The 13,830-nt window shown below is 43.3% G+C and overlaps 1 protein-coding gene across 1 annotated transcript in view; it reads right to left on the bottom strand.

Moving 5' to 3' along the window:
• Positions 1 to 13,574, bottom strand: part of NETO2 (neuropilin and tolloid like 2) — a 48,206-nt gene extending 34,632 nt beyond the window's left edge. The window contains exon 1 of the mRNA XM_077831423.1: positions 13,541 to 13,574. Within this exon, the coding sequence (XP_077687549.1) occupies positions 13,541 to 13,574 (34 nt within the window). The remainder of the gene's footprint in view (positions 1 to 13,540) is intronic.
• Between the last annotated feature and the right edge of the window lie 256 nt (positions 13,575 to 13,830).

The raw sequence follows: 13,830 nt of genomic DNA, 5'->3' as shown, positions 1-13,830 counted from the left end.
TCATGGGGCAGATCTATGAATATAACAGAATCAAGGCACCTATTAATTTTTATGGTGTACATTTAAGATGGTATTTGTTACTGATCCTACGAGTTGTGTCATACTTAATAATTAGAGCGTTCTTTCAGTACTGGTAGACATTCTGCAGCATATGTTGGGAATGTATAAAGATTAATTCTTTTCCAAACAATAGAATTTTATTGAGTAACAAAAACAGGGCAAAAAAAATTCTGTGCAAGTTAAAAGCAAATACATTAAAACTTAATAAATGTATGGAACAGAGCTAAAGAAGGTGAAGGAACATTCATGTCCATTTTAGATACACACACTGATCTGTGAGAACCCTGGTTGCAGTATGTGAAGTCAGCATAGTCACAACAGAAAGTGAAAGTTAAGATTTAGAACTCCATTCCCTTACTCCCTAAAGTTTTAAATTAGACATGCTTATTGACACTTCTGTGACTGTAGGGCAACGGTACTGAATACTGGCACCATTTTCCATGGGCGGTAGAAATTTTAGCTGATACCTTACTCGACGGTGACAAAGGCACAGAGAGCACAGCTGCTACTGGCTTCCAGAAGGCACCTGCGTCCATATGTTGCTAGCCCGTTTACTGCAATGTTGCCCAAAGTTATCTCCAACTGGCATGGGAATGCATCCTACTGAGGAGAGAGAATAAGGTAGCCATCCTTAGAAGCCTGAGGGAGAGGATTGCAGAGTACCTCCATGAAAGTTTCATCGAGATCTCTCAGGAGGATTCAAGAGATATCCCTGCATACATAAACAGCTCCGCATGGCCTTCCCTCTAATTGTACAGGGGACTGAGAAGCAGATAAAAACCTCTACCTCTCTTTGTTTTGGTGCTACCTCTTCTAGTAGGAGTAAATTAATTAAAAGTTGATAGCTGTGTCCTGTTAAGTTGGGGATGCCATCAGCATAGGTGCCAACTCTGGGGGTGCTCTGCACCCACCACCAGCCAAGCTCCCCTCCCCTACTTCCTCCTCTCCCTCCGCCTGAGTGCCACATCCCCACTCCTCCGCCTACCTCCCAGCATTTCCCGGCCACTGCCAAACAACTTCGGGGTAGGGTGGGGAGAAGGAGCGGGAACGTGGCATGCTCAGGGGAGATGGTGGGAAGAGGTGGGGCTGGAGCTGGCATGGTCAACTGGGCAGTTTTGTGCAACCATGGAGGGCTTCTAAGATGTGCTCTCCAACCTGGGCAATCCGGAAAAGGCATTTTAAAAATTCATAGGGTTTTAAAGGGTGGAAGGAAGGGCTTCCTGTATCTGTGACCCCTCAGCAGCAGAGTTGACAATTGTGACAAGAGCAGTCAGAGTCAAACATTGTGGGACAGCTGCTGGAGGACTGTTAGGGTCAACATAGGTAATGCAGAGTCTACCCTCGCACTGCATCAACCTCAGTACATCAACCATGGCTCAATGCCGCTTGAAGAGGTGGTGTTACTGTGTTGCCGTAATACGGCACTTACATCAGTGGGAGACAAATTTAGGTATATGCATGTGCAAAACTAGGTTGACGCAAGGCAGCTTATGTCAAACTAACTTTGTAGCACAGACCAGGCCTCAGTCCTAACCCTGTGTAGTAGCTCAGCCAACCGAGGCATAATCTCGCCATTCCAGAACAATGAATTGCATTTACTCAGAGGTTTGTCATCTTTCATGAGGCTCTCCCCACCACCCTCCTGTCAACATACCAGCAGCTCAGTGGCTCACACTGAATCAGCCTTTCCCCACCTCCCCCCTGTGATTTTCCCCACATTGTTTTCTACACAGCTGCCAGTTGTAAGCTTTGAACTCTTAGACATGGTCAGGGTGGATTTGCATTGGCATGTAAGCTAGGAGGTCATAGATCATATTCACACAGATACCACCTGAATGTTAGCAATGTAATCTGTCCCCAAAGCCTGATTATAGGTTCTGATTTTATTCAGGGTTATATGCATCTCTGCTCTCCATCTCCTATCACTTCCCATAATAATTTACCTATACAGGTACCTGCCTTCCCTCACAGACACAGTTTTTCCCCCTGCTGGGCTGGATCATTACTGTGTAGCCTTTTGTGTCCCAACTGATTTATGAATCTTTCAAACGAGGGTACCATTCCTAGAGGCATCTCTGCCTCCCCTGGATTAATTCAGTCAATAGGACAGACTCGTCCATAGCCTCCAAATCCCCATGTGTACAGTGATTCCATATTGTCATTAATATGAATCTATAACAAATATAATTTCCCAACAGACGGTATCCCATATGTTACAGATGGTAACAGCCCTTGATCACAACTCATCTGCCTTGGACTTGGAAGAGGCATTATAGAGAAGAAAGTCTATAGCCCATTATTGGTCCCCAGAGCCAAGTTTTTCCACTAGTTAATTATTTAAAAAAAAAATTAAACTCACACACAAAAAAAGCTGTATTTTTGACATCTTAGTTTTCAGAGTCTACGTTGTCGATCTAATGGTATTTACTATCTCTTGTACAGGACAAACTCCATTCTGTTTTCATATCGTTTGGGTCTTTTTTTTATATCTTTTTAAATTGTGAAACTCAAGGACATGTAAATGTTCTACAGAGAGACTAATGATAATGCATATTTTTGTTCCAGATATATATTTGAACTCTAACCTGTTACAATTTTCCTCCACAAAGCAGCTTGACAGCTGCTATAAAATTATCTTGATTTTGATAATTTCTCTTCTATATTGTCTATAGGAACAGGAGTGCTAAACTGAACTTGGCTTGTATCTCTGTATTAGGTGTAGTTCCACAATTCCATGTTAATAATATATCCATGCTGTGCTACTGAATTTATGGTCTCCTCTAAAAGATGCAGCATGTCTGAGCTTCTGCTGGGTAAGGATGCAGCAATCTCAGAGAAATCGATTTTACCCCAGTTTTTATAGCTTTGTACTTCTTCCTACAACGCAAAAATTGGACAGAGTTTTTTTCAAAAAGAATGAATCACATATCATTAGAAAAATAGAGACTTTTCATAATTAATTCAGTATTTCAGACAGCCAGTTTCTCTCTTTTTAGGTACAGATATCTACTATGGCTGTCACTTTTATTATACGCCTTTCCCCCAGCCTTTAAAAAAGAATCAGTGGGTGTCAATGTTTATTTCAGTGGTACTTGCTCAATGCCTCACTTGCATTCTGAATGAAGACAAAACTAGGCTCTATATTTCAGTGCCACTATCCAGTGATTTCCCTTCTTTAAAGGGTGCTGTTACAGAAACAAACCTCCTGGAGGATTTAAAAAATTTGATTGGTTTTCACTACAGCTCATGCTGATTCTATAAATAGTTGACAGCTCTGTGTGCACGTGCGTGTAAGAGAACAGGGCACATATTCTGCAGAACAGCATGAATAAGTAGCAAATAAGCTGGCAATTACAGCAGAAAAGTGGGTTAGACCAGCAGTTTTCAAACTTTTTGAGCAGAACCCTCTCTTTGAGTTACAATTTTTGGTTGTGCCCCCCCTCAACCCAGACAAAACAGACCCACAACCAGGGTGGCCCACGAAGGTGAATGGGGGGGTGGATGTGGCACTCCCTCCCCAAGCCCCACAGAATATTCCTCTGTGCCCCCCTAAAGGGGCACTGGGTGCACCCCACACTTCAAAAACCTCTGGGTTACATAGACATTTGCTTGCATTTACTTAATATAGGGCCACACTCCCCCTTTCCATTCATTCCTTATCCCTTCCTATCTTTCTTTCCTACCTTCTTCCTCTTTACCCTTATTCCTTTCATCTCTTGCTATCAGAGACTCTCAGTCCTTGCAGATGTTTACAAGGCATCCTTTCACTGTTCCTCCTACCTCTGGTAATTATATAAGGGAGAAGGAGCCTCAGAGATGGAACCACGTCGGCAGCGAAGACCCAGTTCTCTCAGGCAGCAGTTCTCAACTGGGGGTCTGCAGCCCCTGGGGGTCCGCAAACTGATTTCAGGGAGTCTGTGAAGCAGGGTCAATGTTAGACTGGCTGGGGCCCCAGGCAGAAGCCCCGAGGCCCTCCCCCCGAACCTGCAGGACAGAAGCCCCAAGCTAGAGAAAATCCAAGCTCCTGTTGGAAGGGGCATTAGTGAGATAGATCGTTCTGAACTAGTCTCCCAGTATGGCATTTAGGGCTCAGAGCCACCATTTGGAGAAGATCTAAAGAGGTCCTGACTACTTGCATTAAAGGTCTCATGCCATCTTCCAAAAACAAGGCAGTTAAATTCCAATTTATCAAAGATAACAGTCATTACACTGTATCTGACTGAAGTGCCCTGCTTTTATAATAGGACACAGTATTATTCTTTCCTTCCTTTTTTAACCTATTATGTAGAGTTGCTCTGCACCAGAAAGAGCTGCATTTCAGTGGGAGTGCAAAATTAATTCATTATAGTATATAACCCCAAATTCCACTCTGATGCACACTGTACAAGGGAGTAACTGTCTACAAATACTGGGTGTATGTGGCTAGTGCATATGATTAGTTTCTCCACACCAATTCAAGACCACATTGTACAGATCTCAAGGATTTGGTTTTTTAGACGGTCATGGTTGGTTGTGGGACACCTAATAGAAGAAAGTAGGGGATGGGAGGCAGCTGCTTTAGGGGATGCTCCCCTGATAACCGTACAAATCTTTAGTTAGTAAAGATCAGAAAAGTTAATGCTACTTTGAGACAGCATCAATTCTGCCCCATGATGTGTAAAACCCAAGAGAGGCTGCTGGGGAACCACTGGCAGTATCGCTATTGAGCCAGCCACACTTCCAGTGGGGAAGAGAGGACTGCAAAGGCACTTCCATTGTACATGGATCTGGCATTTTCTGCAAATCTCAGTTCCCTGGTTGTGAAAGGCCATGTTGCCTGCTCATTCGACAGCAGGAGTCACATCATTACCAAAGGAGAAGACAAGTAATAGATCGCACACATTAAAAAAAGAGGGCTGTGAGCTTTTGTTTTGTTTTCCTATCACTACTTTTTCTTTTTTCTCTTCTTCCTGACTTTGCATGGAATCATTTAGCCACTATAGCTTTGGGATTCTTCAGCAGAGAAGGCATTATGATATATATTTTTATTCATTACTACTACTCAGGTTTTTTAACAGGCCTGTGTTGTGTTATCAAAATATTCATCTGAAATAAATTTTAAAAATGCATTGTTGGAGGGGGAGGGGAATGGCTTCTTTGTTAGCATTTTGTTGAATCATTTTAGAGAATGTACAAGAGATGAAAAATACAATATTTGTTTCTTTATTGAAGTACAGAGAGTTAAAGTCACAAGCATCTGGCATCTTTGTATATTAAAAATAAAAATGTAAGTAACTCAGTTTTGCTCTAAAATAGATTGCAAGAACAAACTGAGTACTGAAGGACAGTGCTTAAAGAGATATGAGTGCATTGGGCACTTGATTTGACATATGCCTGTTCCTATCTGGTGAGAAGCATCCTCCTGATTCTACAGGCACAGCTCCGCACTCCCATCTGCTGCATGGCATATCTCACCTCTGTGTTTACTGTGTGCTCTGGGGATTTGCACATACAGAGCCAGCAAAGAGCAGAGATGAGAATCTGCCATGTGGCTCTGAGAGCAGAATCTTACATCAATAATGTCAATGCGGAATCTGCACATGCAGGGAAATCTGAATATCAATCTTGAGAGCAGCCATGCAGACCTGAGAAACAGTATGGAAAAATTCTATTTTTAAAAGAAACACTTTGTCACTTATAGATATAGATAAAGAATATTCTATCTATCTAGTGGTAGTCAGGATCCTAGGGATAAGAGTGATGCAGACACTGCTTACTGAAGGGTTCACTGTTTTATCTCCGCGCTAGACCTTCTGTGCCAGGAAGTACCAGATATACATATAGCACAGACACAGTAACTGGTGACACACAGGTCATAGATGTTACAGAGAGCCTTGCCAGGAGGTCTACTATTCTCTGACAGATACAGCAAAGAATAGCACATGCTTAATCCTAATGGAAACCACTTCTCCCCCTTTGGGAGCAAAGCTTTTGCATATACATAAATCTAGCTAATTTGGTCTGTGAAACTAACATTAATCCTAGCACGCTGTAACTGCTAAGAGGACTACCATAGCACACACATCCATTGATTTTTCTATCTATGTCCAACATTAATTTTAGCTGTTAACGTAGTGGGGGCATTTACTGTACACAATATCCCTTCTCCTTCCCTCCTCTTCTCCTTGTAGTAGCTCCTAGAAGCCCTAACCACCATTCGTCCCATGGTGCTATGCACTGTACAGATACCCAGTAAGACAGTCCCTACCTGGAGGGCATACCGTCTAAATAGACAAGAGTCCAGGGGAAGGTAAACAGACACACTGTGGAGTTTGATGAACAGATATCCTGAACACGTGGTCATCTCTTTTCCTTTCAGAAAGTTGGTCTGTGCACAAATGGCCTGCTTCATGCTGTGTTTAGCTCAGGAAACGGACAAGTGGTAACATCTGGGTCAGTAAGAATTCCCAGTCTACTGCCTCATAATTACATTGATTCTTGTGGTTTACCTAATGCACAGTTTCCCCATTTTCTTGTGGTCTCACAACATATTGCAAGCTGTTGAATGAGTAGGCATCAGAGCAGGTGACTAGAGTTTACCCCATGAGTAAGTAGCTCTAGTGGTTTATATTGGTTTTCTATGTTGCACAGCTCTTTGTGGCAAGGGAATGACAGAATATTGTAGTAGTTGAGCAGGTGTGAACCAGGGGAAGATAAGTCTTTGCTGGTTTGTCATTCACCTCTGCCTCGAGCAGGAGTGGGCAAAATATGGCACACAGGCTGGATCCTGACCATCTAACATTTCTGTCCAGCCCGCCAGGCTCTTTGGCTGCCCCCTCACGATCTCCAGCGCAGCGGGGAGCTCAGGCAGGCTGCCTGAATGCCATGGCCCCAATGGGAGCTGTGAGGATGGTGCTGAGGGCAGCGCACAGAACTGCCTTCCTCCCACCACCAGGGGTGCACAGAGACATGCCAGCAGCAGCTGGCCACTTCTGGGAGTGGCGTGGGGCCACGGCAGGCAGGCAGCCTGCCTGAGCCCTGTTGTGCTGCCAGCCAGGAACCACCTGTGGTAAGTGCCTCCTGGCCAGAGCCTGCTCTCGCACCCTCTCCCACATCCCCAACACCCTGCCCCAGGTCAGAACCCCCTCCTGCACCCAAACTCCCTCCCAGATCCCACACCCTCACCTGCACCCTAACACTCTGTACCAGCCCAGAGCTCCCTCCTGCACCCAAACTCCCTCCCAGATCCCGCACCCCTCCATTAATATAGTGGCAATGTGCGGCCCATGATGACTTACCAAAACTCGTGGAGTGGCCCCCCCCTGCAAAAATTATTGCCCACCCCTTGCCTAGAGCAAATCAAGTTTTCAGACTTTTTTTTTTTTAATTTTATTTTGCACTACAAAAGCCTTATATCAAAAGTGATCTTCATCAGCTTGGAAAGCTACTAGCACCTTCCCAAAATGCCAACTTTGGCAAGAATAAGGCATGCCAGTGAGATGTTTGAATGCACCCAGTTTTGTACATACTCATGTTGCAGTTACATGTCACTCCAGTTGTTTCCAGGATAATTCCTCTCAAGACAGCTAGAGAGGCAAGTGGGAGCTCACTGAAAGCAAGTTAACTGGTTTCAGGGAGTAAATACAGTTCTCCCAACCTCCTTTACTCAAAACCAGTGGCAGATCAAGCCATGCCTGAATGGATAGACTAATCCACATTTCTAATGGTCACCTTCAGTTTTCCTCAAGAGGGACAGCAAAATTTCTTACTCCCTCCTCCCCCAGAAATACACAAGCAACTGTAGGGTGCCTTGTTGTTTCAGTCAATGCAGTCCTGTTTACCCTTGACACATCCACAAGCATATCCTCTGTTGGAAGAAGAAAAACGTTCAGCTTCCAAACATGGGCTTTATTTTGTGAATGCATTTTTGTTCATTGTTTCTTCAGGCTGCCTGTGGCAGTGGGCTGCTGGGAAGGCTGCATATACATGATGTGCTGGCAAGGGGGCCCCAGAAAATTACTTGTTAAAATTCTGCCATCAAATTAAAGGGATGTCAGGGTGGTTTCCTTGCTGTTGATAGAGTTTACCTGCTCTCTGGCTATTGCTAGAAAGGACTTATTCCTGGGATTCCTAAAAATACTTCTGAAGAGCATGTGTTTGATTTACCATATAAAGCAGGAATAGAACAGATTAAATACCTGACATTTGGTACAAAGACTAACAGCGGCTTGGAGAAAGACATCTTTCTGTTCCCTCCTATTTGCATCCTCAGACTTTTTCCTTTACTATCAGTATAGTCAGTATATATTTCAGGAGGGGGAGTATGCCCAACACATTTCCAGCAAAGTCCACATGAATAAATTTGTTTGGGAATTGCTGTTGCCTCACACCTTGTTTGAGAACACGAGTTTGTCTAAATGGAAAAACGAATGATTTTTCACAGTCCCTAACTCCTGCTCTCCATGAGCAGACAATGGTCCTGGTTCCTGGGTATTATCATAGGCAAAGGAGGGAATTTTTGTGATGGGCACTTATTAAAACATTGGTTTTAACAGTACCACATATCAGAGCAGGGACACTTACACAGGGTCTGTCCTGTAAGAACCAGGAAATGGAGTGGAGTTTATACCTGGTCAAATAAATGGGGAAAACCTTCACAAAAAACAGTTGCTTTTTTTTTTGTTTGTTTAAAATTTCATTTTAAATTTTTATTTATTTTACCAGTTCCAATTAAGCTAGTCTTCAGATCTTAGGATATGAATAATTGCTGGTAATACACTGAGACAGGCCACTTACATGGTATTCTATCTAATTCTGCAGATACTTAGAGACAAGCAAATTGGTGGGAAGTTGTTCTGCATGGAGGAGTGTGGCAGCAAGCTTATTTATAAGGCTCCCATCCCCATAGTATTTAGGACACCATATATAAAAAGAGCATGTTTTGTTCCAAGAGGACACATGCAATTCAGGGTATGGTTATTTCCTTAAATTAGATTATTTTGTAAGTAAGATTTTGCCATTTCAGGAACAATTATACAGTTTTCAGTAGTAATTGCTCCCAGAAAAGCACTATCTTCCACTGCACTGAGCTACGCAATTGAGATAGGTGAATATCAGACAGATAGAATGAGAAGCTGCATTTTTTAATCCTTCTGTAAAGTCTCTCTCCATAAAATAAATTGGGGAAAAGAGAAATAGAAAATCATGGCTTTTTCATTAGTTAAATGATTATTTTTATTACGTATTTCAAAATCTCCCTTAGCATCAATACTAGATCATTCTCTGTTCTCATTACAATTGTGGGGGCATGGATCAGCATTCACATCGCACTCCCAGTCAGTTCCCACCTGGGCCAGGTTGGAAGTTAATAATCCCAACAGTGGACCAAATTCGGTTATGAATCCTGGTCACATGCCACCCGAGGCACGTTGTGCATATGCTAAGACGACTACAATTGTGCAACCGAGTCACACACTGAATTTCTATAAATATAAAGAAGTTCTCAATAGTTTTGCTGTAAGATTTTTAACCAGTGCCTGTGCAGTTTTAGGGAAATTAGTAAACCAAATAAACCTTTGATTAAGTTAAACTACTATAAGAGAGCAATATCCTTCATATACTTTTAAGCTTTTAAATGCATTAACAACAAGAATGAAAAATACCACCAAGCACATGTAGGCACAAATAAAGCTGCTTTTGGGGCCCAATCCTGTAATTCACCTCCTGCTTAACTCAGTGGGACCTGCTTGGTACTCAGCATTTTTAAGCGTTGCTGCTGAGGTCATATGCAGTTCCCATTATTTAAGTTCAAAATAAAGTTTTGTAGTTTCTTGACTGCCCTCATTCTGAAATTTCCTTCATTTAACTTCACTGGGCCCTTGTAGCTCTTACTTTGATTTATAATTGGACAAATAACAGTCTCTATATCTTTAAATATTATTTTCTCTACTTAACTTCAACTTTATTGGCTCATTGTAGCACCTTTTGAATCTGAAAACAGCAAGGTGGGATTACCAGCCTTAAAGTGGAATAAAGCATTAATCTCTGTTTATGGGTAATTAGGTATTAAAAATTATGCCAGAATGCAAATGATGGGCTGGGGAGAATGGCAGTGTTAATCACACCAATGTGATTTTAAGGTCCATGCTCTTGCAGCCTGCCAGAGATGGAAGTTAAATACTTGTGCATCTCTGGAAAACTGGGAATGCCAACTTTCAAGGGGTACAAATGTTCACTTCTAGCTCTGCTGTTTGAGAAATACCAGACCAGAAAAATCCCACTGATCCCTCTGGCTAGCACTGTTTTTTCCACACTATTCCAGGATTTAAAATTTACCAAGTACAATCATCAATTCATAATTTTATGTCAGTATTTATGTTTTTGGGTTTTTTTTTTTATTTGAAGGGGTTTGGGTTTTGTTTGTAGGGAGTGTGTGTGGTGGGGAGAGATGCATGGGCTGACCAAGGGAACAAAACCACCCTTAATCTGCTACGTTTCAGGGAAAATAAGATGCACTAAAACTAAAAAGATAGATATATTTAGTTTCAGGTTCTAAAGGATGAAGGAATCATGACCTTAATTATAAAAAGAGGCCTATGTCTCCCCCCGAGAAATTCAAAAGAGTTGTAATATGCTATTTTAGAGTTTCCTCCTGCACTTGACCAGCTATGTTCCACGTACTGCACGTCAATCAAAATGGCTAGACCAGAGCATTTGAAGATCTCATTGAGATACGGTGAGGTGAAAGCATGTCACTTTCTCAGGCTAGTGGAGTATATAGGTTCTCAGATAAAAATCCCATTGGGAATTGGAGTCTGGTTGTTCACACAGAAGTAGTGTGCATCACTAAGAAAACAGGTCAGCATTGGTTGGGCTCCACTTCAGCAAAGCCTGCAGTGGTCATAACCTTAGCATTATCCTGCTCCACCATTTCTTCCAATAAATATTGGCTGTCACTTGGTGGAACAAGGTGGGAGCATATTAATACCAGCTGCCTCAATAGACATAAGAATAATCTTCAAATCTTTTACTCAGTATTGTGCGTAAGTGGCATTAAAATCAGATTTGGGGGTTTATTTAAGTCACAGCCTGCATTACTGATAGTGAAGAAAGTCCATACAGTAAGCCCTGAGCAATCAGAATAAGATAAAAACTACAAACTGCATGATGGCCCTGATTCTTCCCTCAGATTTGCAACCCAAAATTTGTTTGATGGCTGACAGCAAAACACTTGTGTGTTTCACAACGCCAAGAACAGAAGAGCAAAATGTTCTGAAATGTTATAGAGAATGATTTGCCACTGAAATACCGTGAGATCCGATGGAAGATACTAGTAATTAATATATGTTCAAAGCAGGACTCTCCCTCAATTTCAACAGGAAGTTCTCTTAAAAACAAAAAAGATGGCAAGACGGCCCAGTATTCTCACCAATCCAAGTAAATATTTTGCAAACTTTTAAAATCCCTTACAACATGCAACTTAAAATAGTAAAGATTAATTTGAGAACTGCTCATAACAGTTCACTTTTAAAATTAAAACTATGTGCCTGTTTATAGGAACCTCATTTTTAAACTTTGTATTATTAGATGTAATAATCTGGCTATAGAAAGATTTCTTCTGGAGAGGACAGAAGACAGCACATGATGTCAAGTAATCAGAGGCAATTTCTGGAGTCAGGGATGAACAGTGTATTTAGAATTAAGAGCTCACTAACATTTCAACTCTGTGCAGTTTATATATTTAACTGAGCATATTCAAGTCACAGACACCAAATAAAAACCTCTTACAAAAGAAACTGAAAAGGGTCTTAAGAAAATCTTATAACAATCTACTGGAGACTCTGTAGTGTTTATAGAAGATTGTAGACACACACACGTCTTAGGAGACAGTTTACACCCACACATACACAGGAAGTGCACCCACTCTACACATGCAGGATTAATTGCATTTGGGGAGTATAATTCAAGAAGCATTTATGCCAACTGTATTTTATGAACACAGTTGTCTTTGAGAGAATTTAAAAAAAGTCACTGAAACAAAGATTTTAGATTGAAGACACCCTCCTTTGCTGTCTAGCAACAGCAGAAGAATGTTAATGTAATAATTAAAGAAAATACATTACATTAAAGACAAAACATGATACTTGCAATAAATATTTACCTAGATGTAGAGGTAAGTGAATGAGAAATAACTTAGTTTGCCAAAACAACTGTAGTGTAAGAAAAAGAACTGCATGTGATACGCATGTATTTTGGGTTTACAACAGACTTCTTTGCAACTTTCATATCATATAGATCACTACACAAGAGATATTACTTTCCACCTGCACTATCTGCCTTTGTGTTTTACCCTGTTTCAAGCAAGCAAACATTCCTAAACAGTATTTCCTAACAAAATGTTCTATCATTTAAACAAAGGATCAAAGGCTCCTGGATGGTTCAAATCAGCTATTGCTACAAAAGATACAGAATGCTGCAAATTATCTGTGAGGCAAAGTTAACTGTCAGGTCTGGCTTCATATAAAATAAACCTTCCTCCCCCCTGTCGAGATACATAAGACATGCTATCACAGACACTGAGATGCTCAGATAAGGAGCCTGGTCCTAAACCTTTACCTCTGAACATGGAGGAGTAAAACTGAAGAGAAAGCCAAAACGAAGGTGGATCAGGAGGCAGACAGAACTGGGTAGTTTGTGACACTCTACTGATTGTGTGTTATTTTGCTAAAACCAGATCTTGCGCTAACAAGAGTGATAAATACCTGACCAGAGACACACAGCGTGTTGGAGGGTTAGCAAAACAGGAGTAGTTTAGTGGGAAAAGGAGGAATATGGAGTTCTTGATTTTCCTCAGATCCATACTGTGCATTTCAGCAGTCACTGTTACCATAACCGTCCCTCTGGTCACCCCCACACCCACCCACTCAGCAGAATAAAGGCAGCCGGCATCTGGCAGGGCTTCTGGATGTGTCCATACATGGTCCCTTCCCCACCACTCCCTATCCTGTTCTCATATAGCCACATATTCAGAAGTGGTCACTCCTTTGGGGCCGTCCAAGCTCCGACCGCGGGGCCCGATTTTCAGAGGTGCTGAGCACACACAGCTGCCCCCAGCTTCAGCCGGAACTGCAGGCACTCAGCACCCTGAAGAGCCAGGCTCTGGTGTTTCCCGCCGGGCCTCCAACAGCAGCAAAAGCCACTAGGCTAGGGGTGCCCTGAATACTCAGCTGTCCGCCCACCTGGGCTCAGGACGAAGCCTCACCCGAGCTCGGAGAGCAGGTAGCTGGACAGGGGAGAACCAAACGCCCGCGCACCAACCAGCGTCCGGAGCAGGGTCTTGCTCTGGAGCGGCCGCCCAGACCCTGCTCCCGAAGAGGCGAGGAGGACTAGAGCGTGCGCAGCCGCCGGGCCCGGGGAGCCGAAGGAGAGGGCGCGGCCGTCCCGGGGGTTGGCGCAGGTGCCGCCGCCCGTCCCCACGCTCTTCCCGCCGCGGGGCTCCTACCTTCCAGCACCGAGCAGAGTTTGTCCAGGGCCATCTTCTCTCCCGCGCGGGGCGGGGGCGGCACGTCTCTGCCGCTCCTGGCCCAGGACCGAGCGCCGGGGTGGCAGCGAGTCAGAGGCGAGGCATAGCCACGTCCACGCGGAGCCGGGGGCGCCGGAGCGCAGCAGCGGGGGAGCTGCCCGGTGGCTGGTGCAGCTAGGCGGGTTCAGGTCTCCGCCCTGGCCATGGCCGGTGCCCCGGGCTCAGGGGAGCCGCCCCGCTGGCAGCGAGCTCAGCCAAACCCCTCCGAG

The sequence above is a fragment of the Eretmochelys imbricata genome, chromosome 12 (assembly GCF_965152235.1).
Source record: "Eretmochelys imbricata isolate rEreImb1 chromosome 12, rEreImb1.hap1, whole genome shotgun sequence".
Taxonomy (NCBI): domain Eukaryota; kingdom Metazoa; phylum Chordata; order Testudines; family Cheloniidae; genus Eretmochelys; species Eretmochelys imbricata.
The sequence above is the reverse complement of the archived record's forward strand: the minus strand, read 5'-3'. Positions and strand labels throughout refer to the sequence as shown.